Genomic DNA, 16,233 nt, shown 5'->3' on the forward strand with positions numbered 1-16,233 from the left:
AGAAGTAGTTTTGACAAACTAATGGGGCTAAAGAACGATAAGTCCTCTGGTCTTGATGACTTGCATTCTAGGATCCTAAAAGAGGTAGCTGAAGACATAGTGGATGTGTTTGTTGTAATTGCCCAAGATCTTTAGATTCTGGAGATGTACCAGAAGATCTGAAAACTGCCACCCAATTTTAAAAAGGGAGGAAAATAAAAATAGGTAATTATAGGCTGATTAACGTAACATCTATTGCTCAAAAATACTGGCATCAATTATTAAGAAAGTACAATCATAGAATCGTATTAAGAAAGTAATAGCATTACGTTTGGAAAAATCATAATCTAATCGAGCAGAGTCAGCACTGCTTCATGAAAGGGAAATCATGTCTGAATACTCTATTAGAGGTTTTCAAGGAAGTCTTGAGAATTCCTTAGATGGTAGGGAACCAGATGATGTGTTGTATTCAGGCCTCCAGAAGGCGTTCAACAAGCTAACTCACAAAAAGTCAAGTCATTAAAAAAATAGCCTATGATATTGGAAATAGCATATTGGCATGGATAGAAAAGGGGCTTAATGGGATAAATACTGAGAGGATGATTTCCCTGATGGGAGAGTCGAGGACCAGAAGGTATAGTCTCAGAATTCAGGGGTGCCTGAATTAAGAATGGGATGAGGAAGAATTTTTCTTTCCGATTGCTGAGAGTTTTTGGAACTCCTTGCCATAGGGAGTTGTGGAGGCAGCGTTCTTGTGAGAATTTAAATCTGAGATGGATAGATTCTTAATCAGTAGTGGAACCAAGGGTTATGGGGAAAGGGCAGGAGTGTCAGGTGGATAAGGCACGAGTCAGAGCAGGCTCAAGGGGCCTGAATGGCCTACTCCTGTCCCTATTTTATATTGTCTTGTGGTCTTATAGAAATGGAATCGTATCAATTAATCCAAATTTACCATTCATTTAATGAAAACCCACTGTTGATACCACAATCTGTCATAAGGTTTATAAATGCTCAAAGTTATGAGGGGTTTTGATACAATGTACATCGAGAAACTGTTTATATGATAGGTAACCAGAAGACACTGGCAAAAGAACCAGAGGCGTGTGAAGGAAGATGTTTTTCTACGTAGCTAGTTATAGTGATCTGAAAAGTATTGCCTGAAAGGGCTGGATAGATACAGATTTTACAGTAAATTTTACAAAATAATTGAATAAATAATTGAAAAACAAAAACAAATTGCAAGACTGTGGTGAAACTGCAGGACTAATTGGAAGGATCTTTTAAAGAGCTGGCACAGACATGATAGTCACAGTGGTCTGTCCCTGAGTTGTGTGATTGTAAACCATACTTATGATAACATCAGAAGTTTGTCCCAGCTTGGTATTTTTAGGCAGTAAATTTTCTGACATATTGCAAAGCATAGAGAACAAAAGCTCTTGTTCAAATTAAGTTAACATTTCGTTTGGATGCAGGATGTCAGATAGGAACGAAAGAAAAAACAAACTCCAGACAGTCTGGAAGATAACTTATTACCATATGTATTTTGACGGTCATCCTTATCTGATTCCAAATCCTCCAGCCAAACCGCTAGTACAGTAGAGTCACTGTTCCATAACAGCTCATTTACCTAATTAACAGTAAAAATCAAGTTCATCAGGATCATACAGAACACTGCAGGTGGATTACTTCCAAACAAAATCAGAAAATCTACAGTTTAAGAATATGACCACGCTTTCAATTCACCAGCTTTTAATCCAAGTCAATTATCCAAACCAGTCAGAAAATGAAGAGTAGGTTAGATAATATGTACCAACCACTGATGATAACCTGGCACGCAAAACATGAAGGATCCAAATGTAATCTCAAACAAATAAGTTATAAACTTTCAAAAGTTTTAGTGAGTATTATATAGAATATGCAGCACAGGAACAAAAGAATTATGCTGCACTCAAGGCTTTGGCAAATCCTTCTATTCCTTTTTCGTATACTTATTTAGCTTTATCAGAGATTAACCACTCCCTCTGGTTATGCGTTTCAAATTATCATCAGTGTCTGGATAAAGAAACTTCTCCTGAATTTCTGATTGGATTTAATAACAAATATGTTGAAATTATGACGTTTTACATGCCACAAGAGGAGGCATTCTCTACATATCTACTCTACCATTACTTTTAAGATGTGTGTTAGATTCACTTTCCTAGACAAACTCCACCCCCTCAACAAGCATGTTCAATCATTAGATTGTTGTACCCCTATAACTGTTGCATTGTAAATCATTTGGCACTTTCTCCGATGCTTTTACATCCTTTCTATAATTGGAGACCAGAATTCTACACAGTACTTGTCCTAACCAAGGTTCTATACAAGTTTAACATAACTACTGTTTATGATTTTTAGTCCTCTATATGCTTCCTGTTTACATATTTTGGATTAAATGTTTGCTACTTTGAATGAGTTGTTAATTTGTGCTTCTGTGCTTTTACTATCATTACTGTGCAAGAAGTAGAATGGTCTCCACTTCACTAAAATGTATATGTAAAAAGCAATTCTTTTGCCATTTATTAATTCATTCATCAAGTTTGTTAACATACTTATATTTTGCTGCAGTTTTCCTCAATATGGACTACATGCTTACAAAGAATAATGTATCCTTGTTAGCACTTTCAATCTCAGTAGGATGCAGACAGTAATAGAATTAGTGTTTATATGTCAGCTACAGTAGGAAACAATATTTAGAGTTCACAGTATCGTAAAGCAACCCTCATTGCACATGGGTGGACGTGGGAGGAGTGGCCTTTCAAATGAGCATTAAGCCAACTTAGGCCATTAAGCCCATAGTCAATTCTAAAGAATGACCATCTGGGCAAAGTATCAGTGGAAGGGAGAGAAAAATTCAAGAGGGAGAAAGGAAGCTTCAATACTTGCCTTAACTTGGTCTTTATGAAAAGGAAGTGAAAACTCTCCATGTAGTAAACCATTTCGTTCGAAGAACACAACATTATGTTTGTTAAGCTTTCGTTGTGTGGATGCAATCAGATTTCCTGATGGTCTAGGAATGGAATATTGCAAATATCATGACCATGGAAAATTGAGACTTCTTACGGATATACAACTTACTTGCATTAAAAATAGAACACACATCCCCAACAAGCACCCTTTCAACCTAATCACAGCATGATAGCAGTGCACAACCCTAATTGTGGAAATTGTGTGGCTCTGATCAACAGCTAGAATGTCTCTAAGTTTTATGACATGGGGTAAACCCTCCTGCTTAATTTAAACCAGCAACACAGAAAAGATTTATCCCTTGCAGTAATCTGTGAAAATTCAAGAAGCCAAGAACTAGTTAAAGTAAAAGTAACAACTTAATGTATAACAACAATTGACAACTCCTTCCTCTAACCTATCTTTTACTTTCCCTTCTATAATACTAGACCGATAATTGGGGGTTGGTGGGGGGGGGGGGGGGGGGGGGGTGGATGTTTAAGATTTACCAAAACTCAACTTTTCAAAAACCAGCCAGATGTCAAATCTTTTTCTTCTTCTTAGGATTTTCTGCTTAACAGATCACGGATCAATAAAGGTACCTTAAGAGAGCTATTCTCCGGACAGTCAGCAGATGTTGTTTCCTTGGCAGTTCTCCCCACAAATGTTCAATTTTCCCCGGTTTTTTACAATCCTTTGCGGGGTGTCATTGGCTTTTAAGATTGTCAATACCCAATATTCAAACTTGATTGGAATTTGGTATTTTTCAGGGTATAATTTAAACTGGTTGGCCTAATACAAATCTGTTTTGTCATTTCCAGGTAACCAGCTAATCTAGCTTTCGATCAAGTGTTACATTATTACCTTATTCAGAACATTTGGTGCTGTGTCAGGTAGTTCTGCTAGCTTCTAACTCTCATAAAGATACAGTACACCCACATCTTCATAGCACTAAGGAATGGATGTCGATTGTCCTAGACTAAACATATCAGACCAAGGAGTTCAGAACTTGGAGGTCACTGTTCAATGAGAACATGCTTTGTGCTAACACCAGTCCAATAATAATGCACTAACATTTACACAAGAGCATTTACATAAGAAATAGGAGGAGAAAGCCATTCAGCCCTTGTACTCGTTCCTCAAAGGGATCATAGCTCGTCCTGTGCTCCAACACTATTTTCTTTCACTTTTCTTGTTTCCCTTAATGTTTTTATCAGTAAAGGTTCCCCATCATCTCAATCCTAAATTAAGTTTAAATCTACAGCCTTTTGACTGAACTGCAGGAGTACTGCACTGAGCCAAAGTCACATCCAATTTTTAACAAGTGGTTTTGAAAGAAATTTAAACACAGCAAACATATTATGGTGCAATGTTCTGGAAAACTAAGTCATTGTACACCAAAGCAATGGTTATTCATCTATCTTCATATAAGTTAAGTTTCCAATCTCAGTAAAACAGCCTGTATCTCTACAGCACCTCAAGATGGCCCAAAGCACTTACAGCCAATGAAGTAACTTTGTTTAAAAAAGTATGGTCACTGTCAAAAGGTAGAAAAATGCAACATCCAAGTTGTGGAGGGAATATCCCAAAAACAACAGTGAAATAATAGCCAGATAAACTGTTTTGAAGTTACTAAATGATGAAAATTCACCACAATAAGGTGGAACTCCTTACTCCTCTTTGAAATAATTTATATTGATCTAAGAGGGCAGACTGGCTTTTGTTTAAAAGTTTAGCTGCAAGCCAGTACCTCAAAAGTGTAGCAGCTCTTTAGCACTGAACTAAGAGTTTAGGCCTGGCTTATACAATGGTGTTTCTGGACCAGGACTTGAATCTACAGTCTTCTAACTCAGAAGTCAGAGTTGGGTAAGAGATAGGGCCATTTTGTTAATTTCACCACGACAGCTGTTATGAATTCAGTTCACAAATTTACAACTAGATAACAACTAGTTTTGATCTTTGACTGTCTCGTTGGTTTCTGTAAAAATACCACTAGAGAAGGAAATGTACCAAACTTTACCCATTCTGGCCTTCATGCAACTCTGGACCACAACAACAAGATTGATTCTTAACTGCCCTCTGAATGGGTAAGCTACCCATTTGAAGGGCATTTAAGGATGGACAACAAATGCTGTCCTTCCCAGACAAGCCCACATCCATGAGAATTAAGAAACACCTGAGCCATTGCATACACTGCAGTGTCAGAATAAGCCACATACATTTTAAACTTAAAGGGATGAAATGGAAAGATTTACAGGACTATGAAGTAAAGGCAAGGGAGTGGCCAGTAGGTAAACTGTTTCTTCAGAGGGCCAGCACAAACACAACAGATCAAATGGCCTCCTTCAATGCAGCAACTATTGTATGATCCTATAAGCATGTCACAGAAAGAGAAACCACCTCAGTGTCCCATCTGTGAGCTTGTAATAGAGAAAAACTGCCAGAAACCTGAGAGGGAATTTCTGAACAACGCTTTCAACAGGACTATGGTTCAAAGAAATACAAAAGATGCCAGAGATAAAATTAGAGAACTATAAACACCATTCTTGGGTTGTTGCAAAGTTCTGATGGATGGATTTTTCACGAGGAATATTTTCTATAAGACAAAAACTTGATAAATGCTATGAGGTGGAATTTGTTTGATACGGCACCTCATGGCATGGCCTTTTTGTTAGATGTTTTCTATATCTTCAGCTTGAAAATGATATTGTCCAGCAACTTGCTGTGCATGTTGATAAATACATAGCGGGGGATACGAGACATCTAGGATTTGAGTGAATGAAGGGACGAACTGTCCAAACAGCTTAACTAATAAATTTCAAAATTTAATAAATAAACAGAGCAATTACGGGATGGAAACATGGTGAATTAGCATCAAATCATGTATAGAAATCCAAATAAAGTAAGGAAAAGAAATATTGGATTACGAGCACAAAATATTTTAAAATGTTTCAATATCTGTAAAGTCTCCACATTGTAAATTATGGTACAGGGATGATATGGTGGCAAGCCAAAGTTTGCCTCTGAGTAAGAAGCAATTGCCAGTCATTGACAGTAATCGCATGGTTAAAAAAAAACTTGTACACCTACTGTTAATTACTAGAATTGTGTGGCATGTTCAAATAATCAAAATGGCTACAGCAAAGGAGAAAGTTACCGCTGTATTTGCACTGGACCTCTGGAAGAGCGAGTTCCCATGTGCCACTCCATTGCTTTTAGCCTCTAAACCTGGATTTCTTTCTTTTTCAGATAATAATCTAATTCCCTTTTGAAAGCCTTAATTCATCTTTAGCCTCCATCGCATTCTCGGGCTGGGCATTCCAGGTCCTAAACACGCATCACTTGAAAACAAAATCCTCATGTTGCCATCGCTTCTTTTGTCAATTACCCTAGATCAGTTCCATCTGGTTCTAACCCTTCTACAAATAGGAGTTCCTTGTCTACTCTGTCCAAACCTCTTAAGTTTTTTAAATATTTCAATCAAATCTCTCCTCAATGTTTTTTTTTGAAAATGTTTTTAATTCTCAAAATAGCTAAACAGCTTCTTTAAAAATTTCCTTTAACTTCTTTACCATTGTATCCAAAACCAACATGTGTTCTGATCTATCAATATATTGTACAGTAATGTGATTATGATTACATTGCTGCTGCTATCAACATGCCATGCTCAAAATAACTTCCTACATTAGAGCAGTGAAAAAAAATTCAGAAGTACTTTTTGACTGTAATTTGGAATATCCGGAGGGCCAGTAGGGGTTTCTTAAAGCAATATATTTACAAAAATTCTGATTCTGTAAGATAAATTCTACCAGTACTGTTTCCAATTTTTTAATCCATGAAAAATGAACACAAGCAGACATAGGAAGGTGTGTCTTCCACTTCCAATATACAATAGGCAGCTACTGAGGCTCACTCCATGAGTTCATTTTGACAAAGTTTCCTTTAGACTGCAATTCAGTCCTGAATGATAATAATAAAGGGAGCACTTATGATGGTAATTCACCTTTTCCTTGAATTTGAATTCAATTTTCTTCTTTTTTATAATAGGCTATAGGTGACAAATATGCTATGTGATAATGTGTAGACTTTCCACTCTGGGGTGATAAATGGGCTTTAACGTGCAAAGTTCTTAACAATGGCAGGGAGGTTAAGGGCAAGTAAATTCAGCAAGCTCTCTATAGAAATTCCATCTGTATGCAACAAGTAGTGTCAAAATGTAAATGGAAACTCACAACTCAGTGTAACTTGTGCTTGTCTGAACTTGCTGGGTGACTTGTATAGTAATAATAGTGTGTTGTTAGCACCGAGCTGCATTTCACAGCAAGTTACTTTCCAAATTGCATGAATTAAGTGAAGGCAAATGCACAAACTAATACTTATAAATTTCCAAACAAACAGTAGGACGCAATTTGATTTAAGTTACTCACTTCCAACACAGGACCTGTTCAAGACCACTAACAGACTCACTGGTTGACTGAAGCACACATTCTCTGTTCCATACTCTCAGCTTTCTGGATCCTAGAGGAAGAAATTTGTATTGAAATTAGATCAGATATGTAGAAATTAGGAAAAATGAAAAGTTGAGAAACAAAGACAAAAATAATTTATCAGTACCCAGCAGAGTAAATATATTAAAGCTTGTTCAAAACTGATTAGTGTTTCTTCTAATGAGTGAAGTTCAGTGCAATGAAAATATAGACATATATAAGCTAAAGACATTCTCCTTCCCCAATCAGGACAGGTAAAATCAGTCTAAATATTATTTTGCAAGGATTTGCTAAAATTCACAATGAATATTACTATTTAAAAACAAACATCCTGTTTCAAAGATTATGTGACAATCTTCAATTCTAAAATTTGTTTTGTGGGGCACCGTGAGTTTCGACTGCTACCCATAGGACACTACAGGAAAATGGTACATCTAAGGGAAAATTATCAGCTCCTAACCTGACTCCACAAAAAAATTTTCAACAATAACATGTTCTCTGTTTGACCAGCTAGTTATTCGATATTATGTTGAAGAGTTGTCAATTCCATTTACCTCAAAGGTAATGGATAACCTTGCCTTGTAGGAACAGGTCCCATTTTCCAATACCAGAGAATTTTAATCTATGCTGATACATCCAATACTTAGGGGTTCTCAGCTTTATGCAGAGGTATTGTTGCAGTTTATTTAATTTACATCATGCCAAATACAAACCAGTACAGCTAGGATCACTATCTCCTTTACAGTTTTGGACCAAAGGTTATCTGGGGTTGCATGGGAAAGAATTCAACCTGCTTGGACATAAATTAATCTCACATCATGGTTTTTAACCTCAGAGGGGTTGGAAGTCTACTCCTTGCACAAGATTTAATGGTTTGAGTAGCCACCTTCTGTGTTGTCATGAATCTATAATACTCAGCAGAAAGAAACCAATATTACAGCACAGACATGCTTCCCCTCGAGCCACATTTCCTACCCCTGGGATAACTTAACCCTCTGATTTCCTTCAGTGAACCAACTGGCTAGACAATTATTAAAAGTAGCTCAGTGTACTTCAAATCTTCCTGTTCAGAATTTAATTATCCAATCTGCCAAGATGAGATGTATTGATTCCAAATTTCCATCACTTGGTGTGTCTTCATGGATTCAACAGAACCTAGATGCTCTGCCTATCACCTTAACCACATAAAGTGGCACTCGTTTGTCTTCAGACAATCAATAAGGATGTGAGTCTGTATTCAGTGAACAGCAGATAGGTAAAGCTAAAACAATTAGTATAAAATGAGTACACATGACACAGTAAGGATGCTGATCACATCCCACTGAGTAATAGTACCACTCATTAGAAGATGCTGACCTTAATGGAATTGTACAGATATCAACCAAGGAAACATTCCCATGCCTGACTTTCAGATCAATCTGGCCAGTAGCAGCCCTAGATTTCAGAGCTTAATCATCAACAATAGCATACATCAGAATGGAGCATGGGCATACATGGGAAGACTTTGTTCAGCAGTCAGCTTGATGTTGTAGACATCTACATCCAATGTCATGCACCAGGCATATCCATCATCATTGATTAACTTATTCCATCACTTGAATGATTTTGAACTGGTCTCACACATGTACAAATTATGAAAATACCTGATACTGCTATACATCGTTTTCGAAAAATTAGAAGAAGGTGAAAAACCACCTTAGGACTCTGGAAGATTGGTATAGATCACAGCCCACATTATCTTGAATTATTTCTCTTTTTTTATATATAAAGTCCATCTCATAACTTGGACTCAAATCTCTCAAATGGGTTGGAAGTCGCCCAAACCTTGAAAGACAACATGAAAGCAATTCACTTGCTCTTTGTTCAAATGTCAAAACTGAAGTTAGATACTAACCAGACACAGGACAAATGGCATTGATTGCAAACAGCTGCCCATCTCCTCGCCAGGTCACACGCGATCTCCGATCATCCCAAGGAAATGCTGGCTGAATTTCCTAGTAAAGAGAATAAGAAATTTCATGATCAGAACTATAGCATATTTCTGAAGGCAATACATACTATTCCAAAACACATGAAGGAATAGTTAAAGTTCTCTACCTTGACTGTTCAAAGCACTGAATAGCTGAGACATTCAGAGCAGTTAATGTCCAGGTTTGACACCCAGGCTGTGCTGAGTTGAACCCCCCCCACCCCCCCCCCCCCGCAAGATAGAACAGGAAAACATGTTCAACCCCCAGCTAAACAAACTAAATAGTTCACAGCAATTAACTCAGTTGAACATGAACTGTACAAGAGACATGGAAACTAGGTGCAAGCGTAGGCGATTCGGCCCTTTGAGCCTGTTCCATCATTTAATACGATAATGGTTAATCCTCCATCCCATATTCCCACTTTTCTCCTTACATCCCTTTATGTGTAGACAAAAGACTAGGTATAAAAATTCAACATAAAACTTACTGTTGGCTTACGACGAGCTGCTTCCTTACCCTCTGTGCCATGGAACTGTGTTTCCTTCTTACCCCAACCGACAGTGATAAATTCTCCTTAAGAGTAAGACAATTTACAGGTACATATTATATAAAACTGCTGGAAGTAAGACATTATAATTTTATTTTTCTGTTAAGTTTTAAAAACAAAGTTAAGATAAAGGTATTGATTATCTCTCACTCTGTTACATTCTTTTATTTGCCAGATATCACACTTTTGCAGAAGAGAAAAGCAGAGGGGGTCTTTGAGTCTCCACTAAGGTCTGAAAGAGCTACTTGAAAGTTCGGCCCAGTAATCTGGAATAATTCTCCCTTTTGAAGTTGGCTGTAGAATCTATACTAAAGTTAGGTAACAAGAATGATTTGTGTCATAATTGTCACTGAACTATCTTAGAGAACAGAAGGAGGACATTCAGACCAATAGACCCGTGCCACATAAAGTGTGAAGGTGTGCACTGTGTCTTTGGCTTGGTTTTCCAGAGTGGCATAGAATTAAAAGGGGATTTGATCAAAACATGCAAGTGAATAGAATGTTCTTGTGTATTGGCACAAGGAAAGTCATGGGATAGAAGCAGTGAAGTTGGATTTGCTGACATTTTACTTTTCCTTGGAATAACCTGTGGGACAGCATCTTGGATGTGACAGCAAGAACTGAATGTGAGCTCTTCAGGAAGGCATTTGAAGCTGTTGTAGAACAATGAAATCACTGCAGAAGAAAGTAAAGATTTTAAGGAATAGCCAATAGATCACGTTTAAGGGATCAGAAAGAAATTTTTTACCTTTCCTGAATTGTCTATGGCTCTCCTTCTTGACTTCCTCAAGAGATGGAGGGAGATGGAGGGAGAAAGGGGGATGGGTTCAGTAAGAATCAGGGTGGGTTAACATTAGCATGATAGTCCTTCCTTACCCTGTGTACATATCAAAATCAAATTTTGATCTTAACCTGTACAGAATTATTGCATAGTAAAACAGTGGGTAACAGTGATGTAAAAATAATATTTGTAAATTAGAGTGAATTTGTGACAGGATGTAGAACAAATCTGAACAGGTTGTTGCAAACCTTCTTCTAACTCAACAGTTTGAATGTAGTTCAGTTTATTCTGACAGAAATGTGCTTTTTTATAATTCACAAAATCTTAGCACAGTACATACAAATAACTGGGTGTTCATCTGGAATTTTATTTAAAAAGATAGGTGTTAAAATGTACTTGTGAAACAAGAGAGCTCACTCACCTTCACCAAAGCTATCTTGGTGGATTTTGACTTCAGTAATTGGATCAAAGTCTTTGGTCATCATTATTATGGTCTCCTGCCCTACAAAAGCAATAAATTTAACTTGTTGCTCTGGTCTTTTGCCAGAATAAGATACATAGTTAAAACAATGTTTCCACTTCACTTGCGGCTTTGTAACAGAAATACTCAACACAATAGTGCTTTCTGAAGATGAGGTTTTGCTTCTAAGAACTGAATGAACTAGATTTGAAGTGTTGTATGTATTTGTTTGTGTTTTTGCTACTGTTGCAGTGGAAGTATCTCACTCCAGGAACATTATTTCACACAACATGTGTGTTGGGTTGTATTTTTAACTGCAAATCATTTTTACACTTGTCAAAAGGTGCTTCAATCAGACTGCATCTTTGGTTTGATTTTATGGAGAGGCATAAACTTAAAGGGAACATGCAAATGAATGGAATATTCTTGTGCATTGGTGCAAGGAGTGTCATGGGATAGAAGCAATGAAACTGGACGTGCAGACTTTTATTTTTCTTGGAACAACTTGTGGAATGGCATCCAGGAGGTGGTAATGAGGACTGACATAGTTCTTCAGGAAGATTTTTTGAAGAGTTGTAGAAAAATGAAATCACTGCTGAAGTAAAGAAAAGATCTGGGAAATGGCCAGGTACTTGCTTCGATCTAAAAATTAGTCTTATGAATTCCACGCCTCAACAATTTTTACTCTTTTCTTTCATCATATGATACTGCAGTATCCTTTTGGTCCCTAACTTTTCCAATATACAGAGTGAGCGGTCCCAACTTTGAAAGGCTGTTGAAATGTAAAAGGCACCCTAAGCAAGACCAATTATATCCTCACACAACATTCTCTCACATGTATGCAAATTTCAGGAGAGGGGAGATTACGGGGTCAGAAATCTGGCTGAACCTTTCCTTAGCCCTGGAGAGGCTAAGGCACAAAAACAACAGCAGCATCTTCTTGACATTGCAGATCTACCACTGGGAAGGAGGGACAAGGAGTTGAAGAAGTTAAGGATCATTCTCTGTTGTTACTGACTTATTGCTGGAGACTGTTAAAGGTGCCCAAGGCCTCCCTATCTCTCCTGCAACAGCAAACTCCACTGGCTACACAGCAGAAATAAGGGTTAAGCTTGTAGGAGCAAGAAAATGGTGAGACCAGATAGTTACAGATACAATAAGTTCATAGAGAATTAGTTGGGTTTTATATAACTTGCTTGTGGGGCTGGCCACCAAGGTAAAGTTGGGATAAGTTCTATTTTTTCTGGAACCCACGTTGGTCACATACCCAAATAATCAGAAAGTAGCCAGCACAGACTAGTCAGCAATGCACGAGGAATTCTAGCGCCTTACAAATACAAGATCTTTCATTATGCAGCTAGACCTTAAAAATCAATTGTGTTAATGTACATTCACTGGCCTTTCACCCCAAGACAAGTTAAAACCTTTGTCTTGTCCTCTTCACATCTACACACCTCACCGCAACATCTCACACCTTGACTGGTCCCACAACTTCTGAGGTATCTGCACTCTTCCAATTCTGGCTTTTTATACATCGTCAGTATTAATTATTCTGCCACTGGCAACCTTGCCTTCAGATACATAGACTCCAAACTCTGGAATCCTCTCCCTAAATCTTTCCTAAATCCACCCAAATGAGAACAGGGATCAAACCATATGCTATTGGCACAATCTAATGCACTGGCCATCCAGCTAACTAAGGACAACAGCAGCCCCTCCCCCACTCAACCTGAGAATCTTGACTTACGGTAGCTACATGCACATTTACATAAATGCTGTAGCCTGGAGCAAAATATAACAATAGAAGCTTCAATGTCCTTTCCATCACATGGCTGACTAGGAATCTCTCCCACTCTTACCATATGCCATTGACATAATTGGGAAGGATTTTCTAGGAAGGGTATTAACCTATTTGACCATGTTATGAATGCACCTTCTTTGGCCACCATGGCCTGAGGCGTGATTTAAACCTGGACCTTCTGGCTCAGATGCAGGAACACAATGCACTGCACCACAAGATCTCCCTAAACAGTCTTTACAGAGAAGGAAAAGAGATGTAGAGCTATCATAGGATATTACAGGAGCAGCATTGTCATTCACGACGTATATTTGCAATATTTTCAAAAAAGCTATTTGTTTAACCCTATTCCCCTTCAGATCAACACATACCTGTGGTGAGCACAACAAGTTCCTGGTCTGGACTCCAGCTCATCCCAGTCAGCCCACTGTCAACACTGCCAACACATTCCAGCTAGAGGAAATGACAGAAACTTACAATTAACTACAACACTTCTGTAACTATATTATATACTTTCTCACCCTCTTTAATGTCTGCTCCAGAACCACATTTTGACCCAAAGCCCTGAGCATGAGAATCCAGTTGCTCCTCAACTTCTTAAGATTCTGAGTTCATACAAAACTATGTTGCCTGCATCCCATCTCGCACCAAGTATTGGGAGATGGTGATATATTGGCAATGTTACAGTGCTAGTAATCCAAAATCCCAGGGTCATGTGCTGAGAACAGGAGTTTGAATCCCACCATGGCAGATGGCGATACAATATGGAATAAAAAGCTAGCCTAATAGCAAACATAAAAATCACCATTGATTGTTGTAAAAAAAAAATTCTGGTTCACTCATGTACTTCAGGGAAGGAAATCTATTATCCTTACCAGGTTGGCCCTACAGCAATGTGGTTGACTCTTAACTGCTCTCTGGGTAATTACAGATAAGCATTAATGCTGGTCCAGCCAACGACATCTACATCCCATGAATGTATAAAAAATGTTTGTTGCTCCAGCATCTGCGTGCTTGTTAATACTCATCTGGCAAGTTCATGGCTTTACAACTGTCAGCTTATTTTCTAAATGACTCCAAGGGCTTGCCGCTCCCTGTTTCTTGAACCTGCTCTGTTCCCCTCCAACCAAGATCTCTGTATGCCTACAATTCTAACTTATTGTAGATTCCTCATTTTAATTGCTCCACCATTGGCAACCATGTTTTAGATGTACTGGCCCTAAGTTCTGAAATTTCCTCCCTGAACGTCTTCACCCCTCCCTTTCTCTTTCACCTCCTTTAAGATGCTGTTTAAAACTTTGACCAGGTTTTTGGTCACTTGTCCACTTGTGAGGCACAGTGTCAAATTTAATTTGTCAATGTTCCTCTGGAACAGTTTGGAATGTTTTATAATGTCTAAGGTGCTATATAAATGAAAGTTATTGCTGTTGATTCTTTACGGTTGCTTGGCACCTTTCATTTTTAAGAAATATAAGCCATCATCTGACCAGTTTCACATTGCTAAAAAGCATGTTTATAAATAAAGATATTTATCAGATAATATTTATTTCACTAAGACCATCACATCAAGTTTTACCTGATTTGAGTTTAGATTATAAAGTATAACATCCCCTGATCCAGTAGCTACACACACAGATTCCTGGTCTGGAAGGTCCTCAATACCAACAATACACCCAGTGCCATCTTTAGGGAGAAATGCTTCTTCAACCAGGGATACTCTTCTGACTACCTGTAGGGGGAGAAAGGAAAGAAATGAATCAAAGTCTTCTTGAATAAACTTTTAAATTTAAGGCTGATTCACTTACTCAACACTCAATAAAAGCACACTGAAACTTGTAAATATCAAAGATCCTATGTTACTTGACATCAGTTGCCTCTTTTATAGGAATGCTTATTTTCAAAACAGTTGTTGCCGTCATCATTTTAAAAAACCAAAATCAATATATGAGAAGTACTTTACTCAATGGACTTCAGTAAGGCATTCAACAAGGTTCCTCATGGTAGACTGGTTAGCAAGGTAGGATCACTTGGAATACAGGGAGAACAAGCCACTTTGGTACAGTACTGGCTCAAAGGTAGAAGACAGAGGGTGGTGGTGGAGGTTTGCTTTTCAGACTGGAGGCTTGTGACCAGTGCTGTGTCCACTGCTTTTTGTCATTTATACAAATGATTTGGATGCAAACAAAGGAGGTACGGTGAGTAAGTTTACAGATGACACCAAAATTGGAGGTATAGTAGACATCAAAGAAGGTTGCCTCAGAATGCAACGGGATCTTGATCAGATGGGTCAATGGGCTGTGGTGTGGCAGATGGAGTTTAATTTAGATAAATGTGAGGTGCTGCATTTTGGAAAGACAAATCAGGGCAGATCTTAATGGTAAGGTCCTGGGAGTGTTGCTGAACAAAAGATACCTTGGAGTTCAGGTTCATAGTTCCTTGGAAGTGGAGTCATAGGTAGATAGGATAGTGAAGAAGGCATTGGTATGCTTTCCTTTATTAGTCAAGAGTATAGGAGTTGGGAGGTCATGTTGCAGCTGTACAGGACAATGGTTGAGCCACCTTTGGAATACTGCTTGCAATTCTGGTCTTCCTGCTGTAGGAAGGATGTTGTGAAGCTTGAAAGGGTTCAGAAAAGATTTACAAGAATGTTGCCAGGGTTGGAGAGTTTGTGCAATAGGGAGAGGCTGAATTGGCTGGGACTGGAGTGTTGGAAGCTGAGGGGTTACCTTATAGAGATTTATAAAATCATGAGGGGCATTGATAGGTTAAATAGACAATGTCTTTTCCCTGGTGTGGGGAGGTCCAAAACTAAAAGGCATAGGGTTTAAGGTAGAAGGGGCAAGATCTAAAAGGGACCTAAGGGGCAATATTTTCACGTGGAGGGTGGTACGTGTATTGAATGAGCTGCCAGAGGAAGTAGTGGAAGCTGGTACCATTACAACATTTTAAAGGCATCTGAATGGGTATACAAATAGGAAGGGTTTAGAGGGATATGAGCCAAATGCTGGCAAGTAGGACTACATTTATCTAGGATATCTGGTTGGCGGTGGGTGCGTTGGACCAAAGGGTCTGTTTCCATGATGTATTTCTCTAAGACTCTAATAACTATAAAACAGGGAAGCTGGTTTACTCCTCAGAGTAAGACATGCTGACATTCAATCCCAGAGATTCAGCCCTTTCTCTGCTTCTTTGCATTCTGGGTACGTAAATTCCCCATGCTGCAAAA

At 38.3% G+C, this 16,233-nt stretch overlaps 1 protein-coding gene across 1 annotated transcript in view; it reads right to left on the bottom strand.

Annotated features, from left to right (window-relative positions):
- Positions 1-16,233, bottom strand: part of elp1 (elongator acetyltransferase complex subunit 1) — a 71,366-nt gene that overhangs the window by 51,877 nt on the left and 3,256 nt on the right. The window contains exons 3-10 of the mRNA XM_043716357.1: positions 14,584-14,736; positions 13,379-13,460; positions 11,171-11,251; positions 9,909-9,994; positions 9,346-9,445; positions 7,392-7,482; positions 2,905-3,028; positions 1,513-1,606 (exon numbers count right to left, since the gene is read on the bottom strand). Of these exons, the coding sequence (XP_043572292.1) occupies positions 1,513-1,606; positions 2,905-3,028; positions 7,392-7,482; positions 9,346-9,445; positions 9,909-9,994; positions 11,171-11,251; positions 13,379-13,460; positions 14,584-14,736 (811 nt within the window). The remainder of the gene's footprint in view (positions 1-1,512; positions 1,607-2,904; positions 3,029-7,391; positions 7,483-9,345; positions 9,446-9,908; positions 9,995-11,170; positions 11,252-13,378; positions 13,461-14,583; positions 14,737-16,233) is intronic.

The sequence above is a fragment of the Chiloscyllium plagiosum genome, chromosome 2 (assembly GCF_004010195.1).
Source record: "Chiloscyllium plagiosum isolate BGI_BamShark_2017 chromosome 2, ASM401019v2, whole genome shotgun sequence".
Lineage (NCBI taxonomy): Eukaryota > Metazoa > Chordata > Chondrichthyes > Orectolobiformes > Hemiscylliidae > Chiloscyllium > Chiloscyllium plagiosum.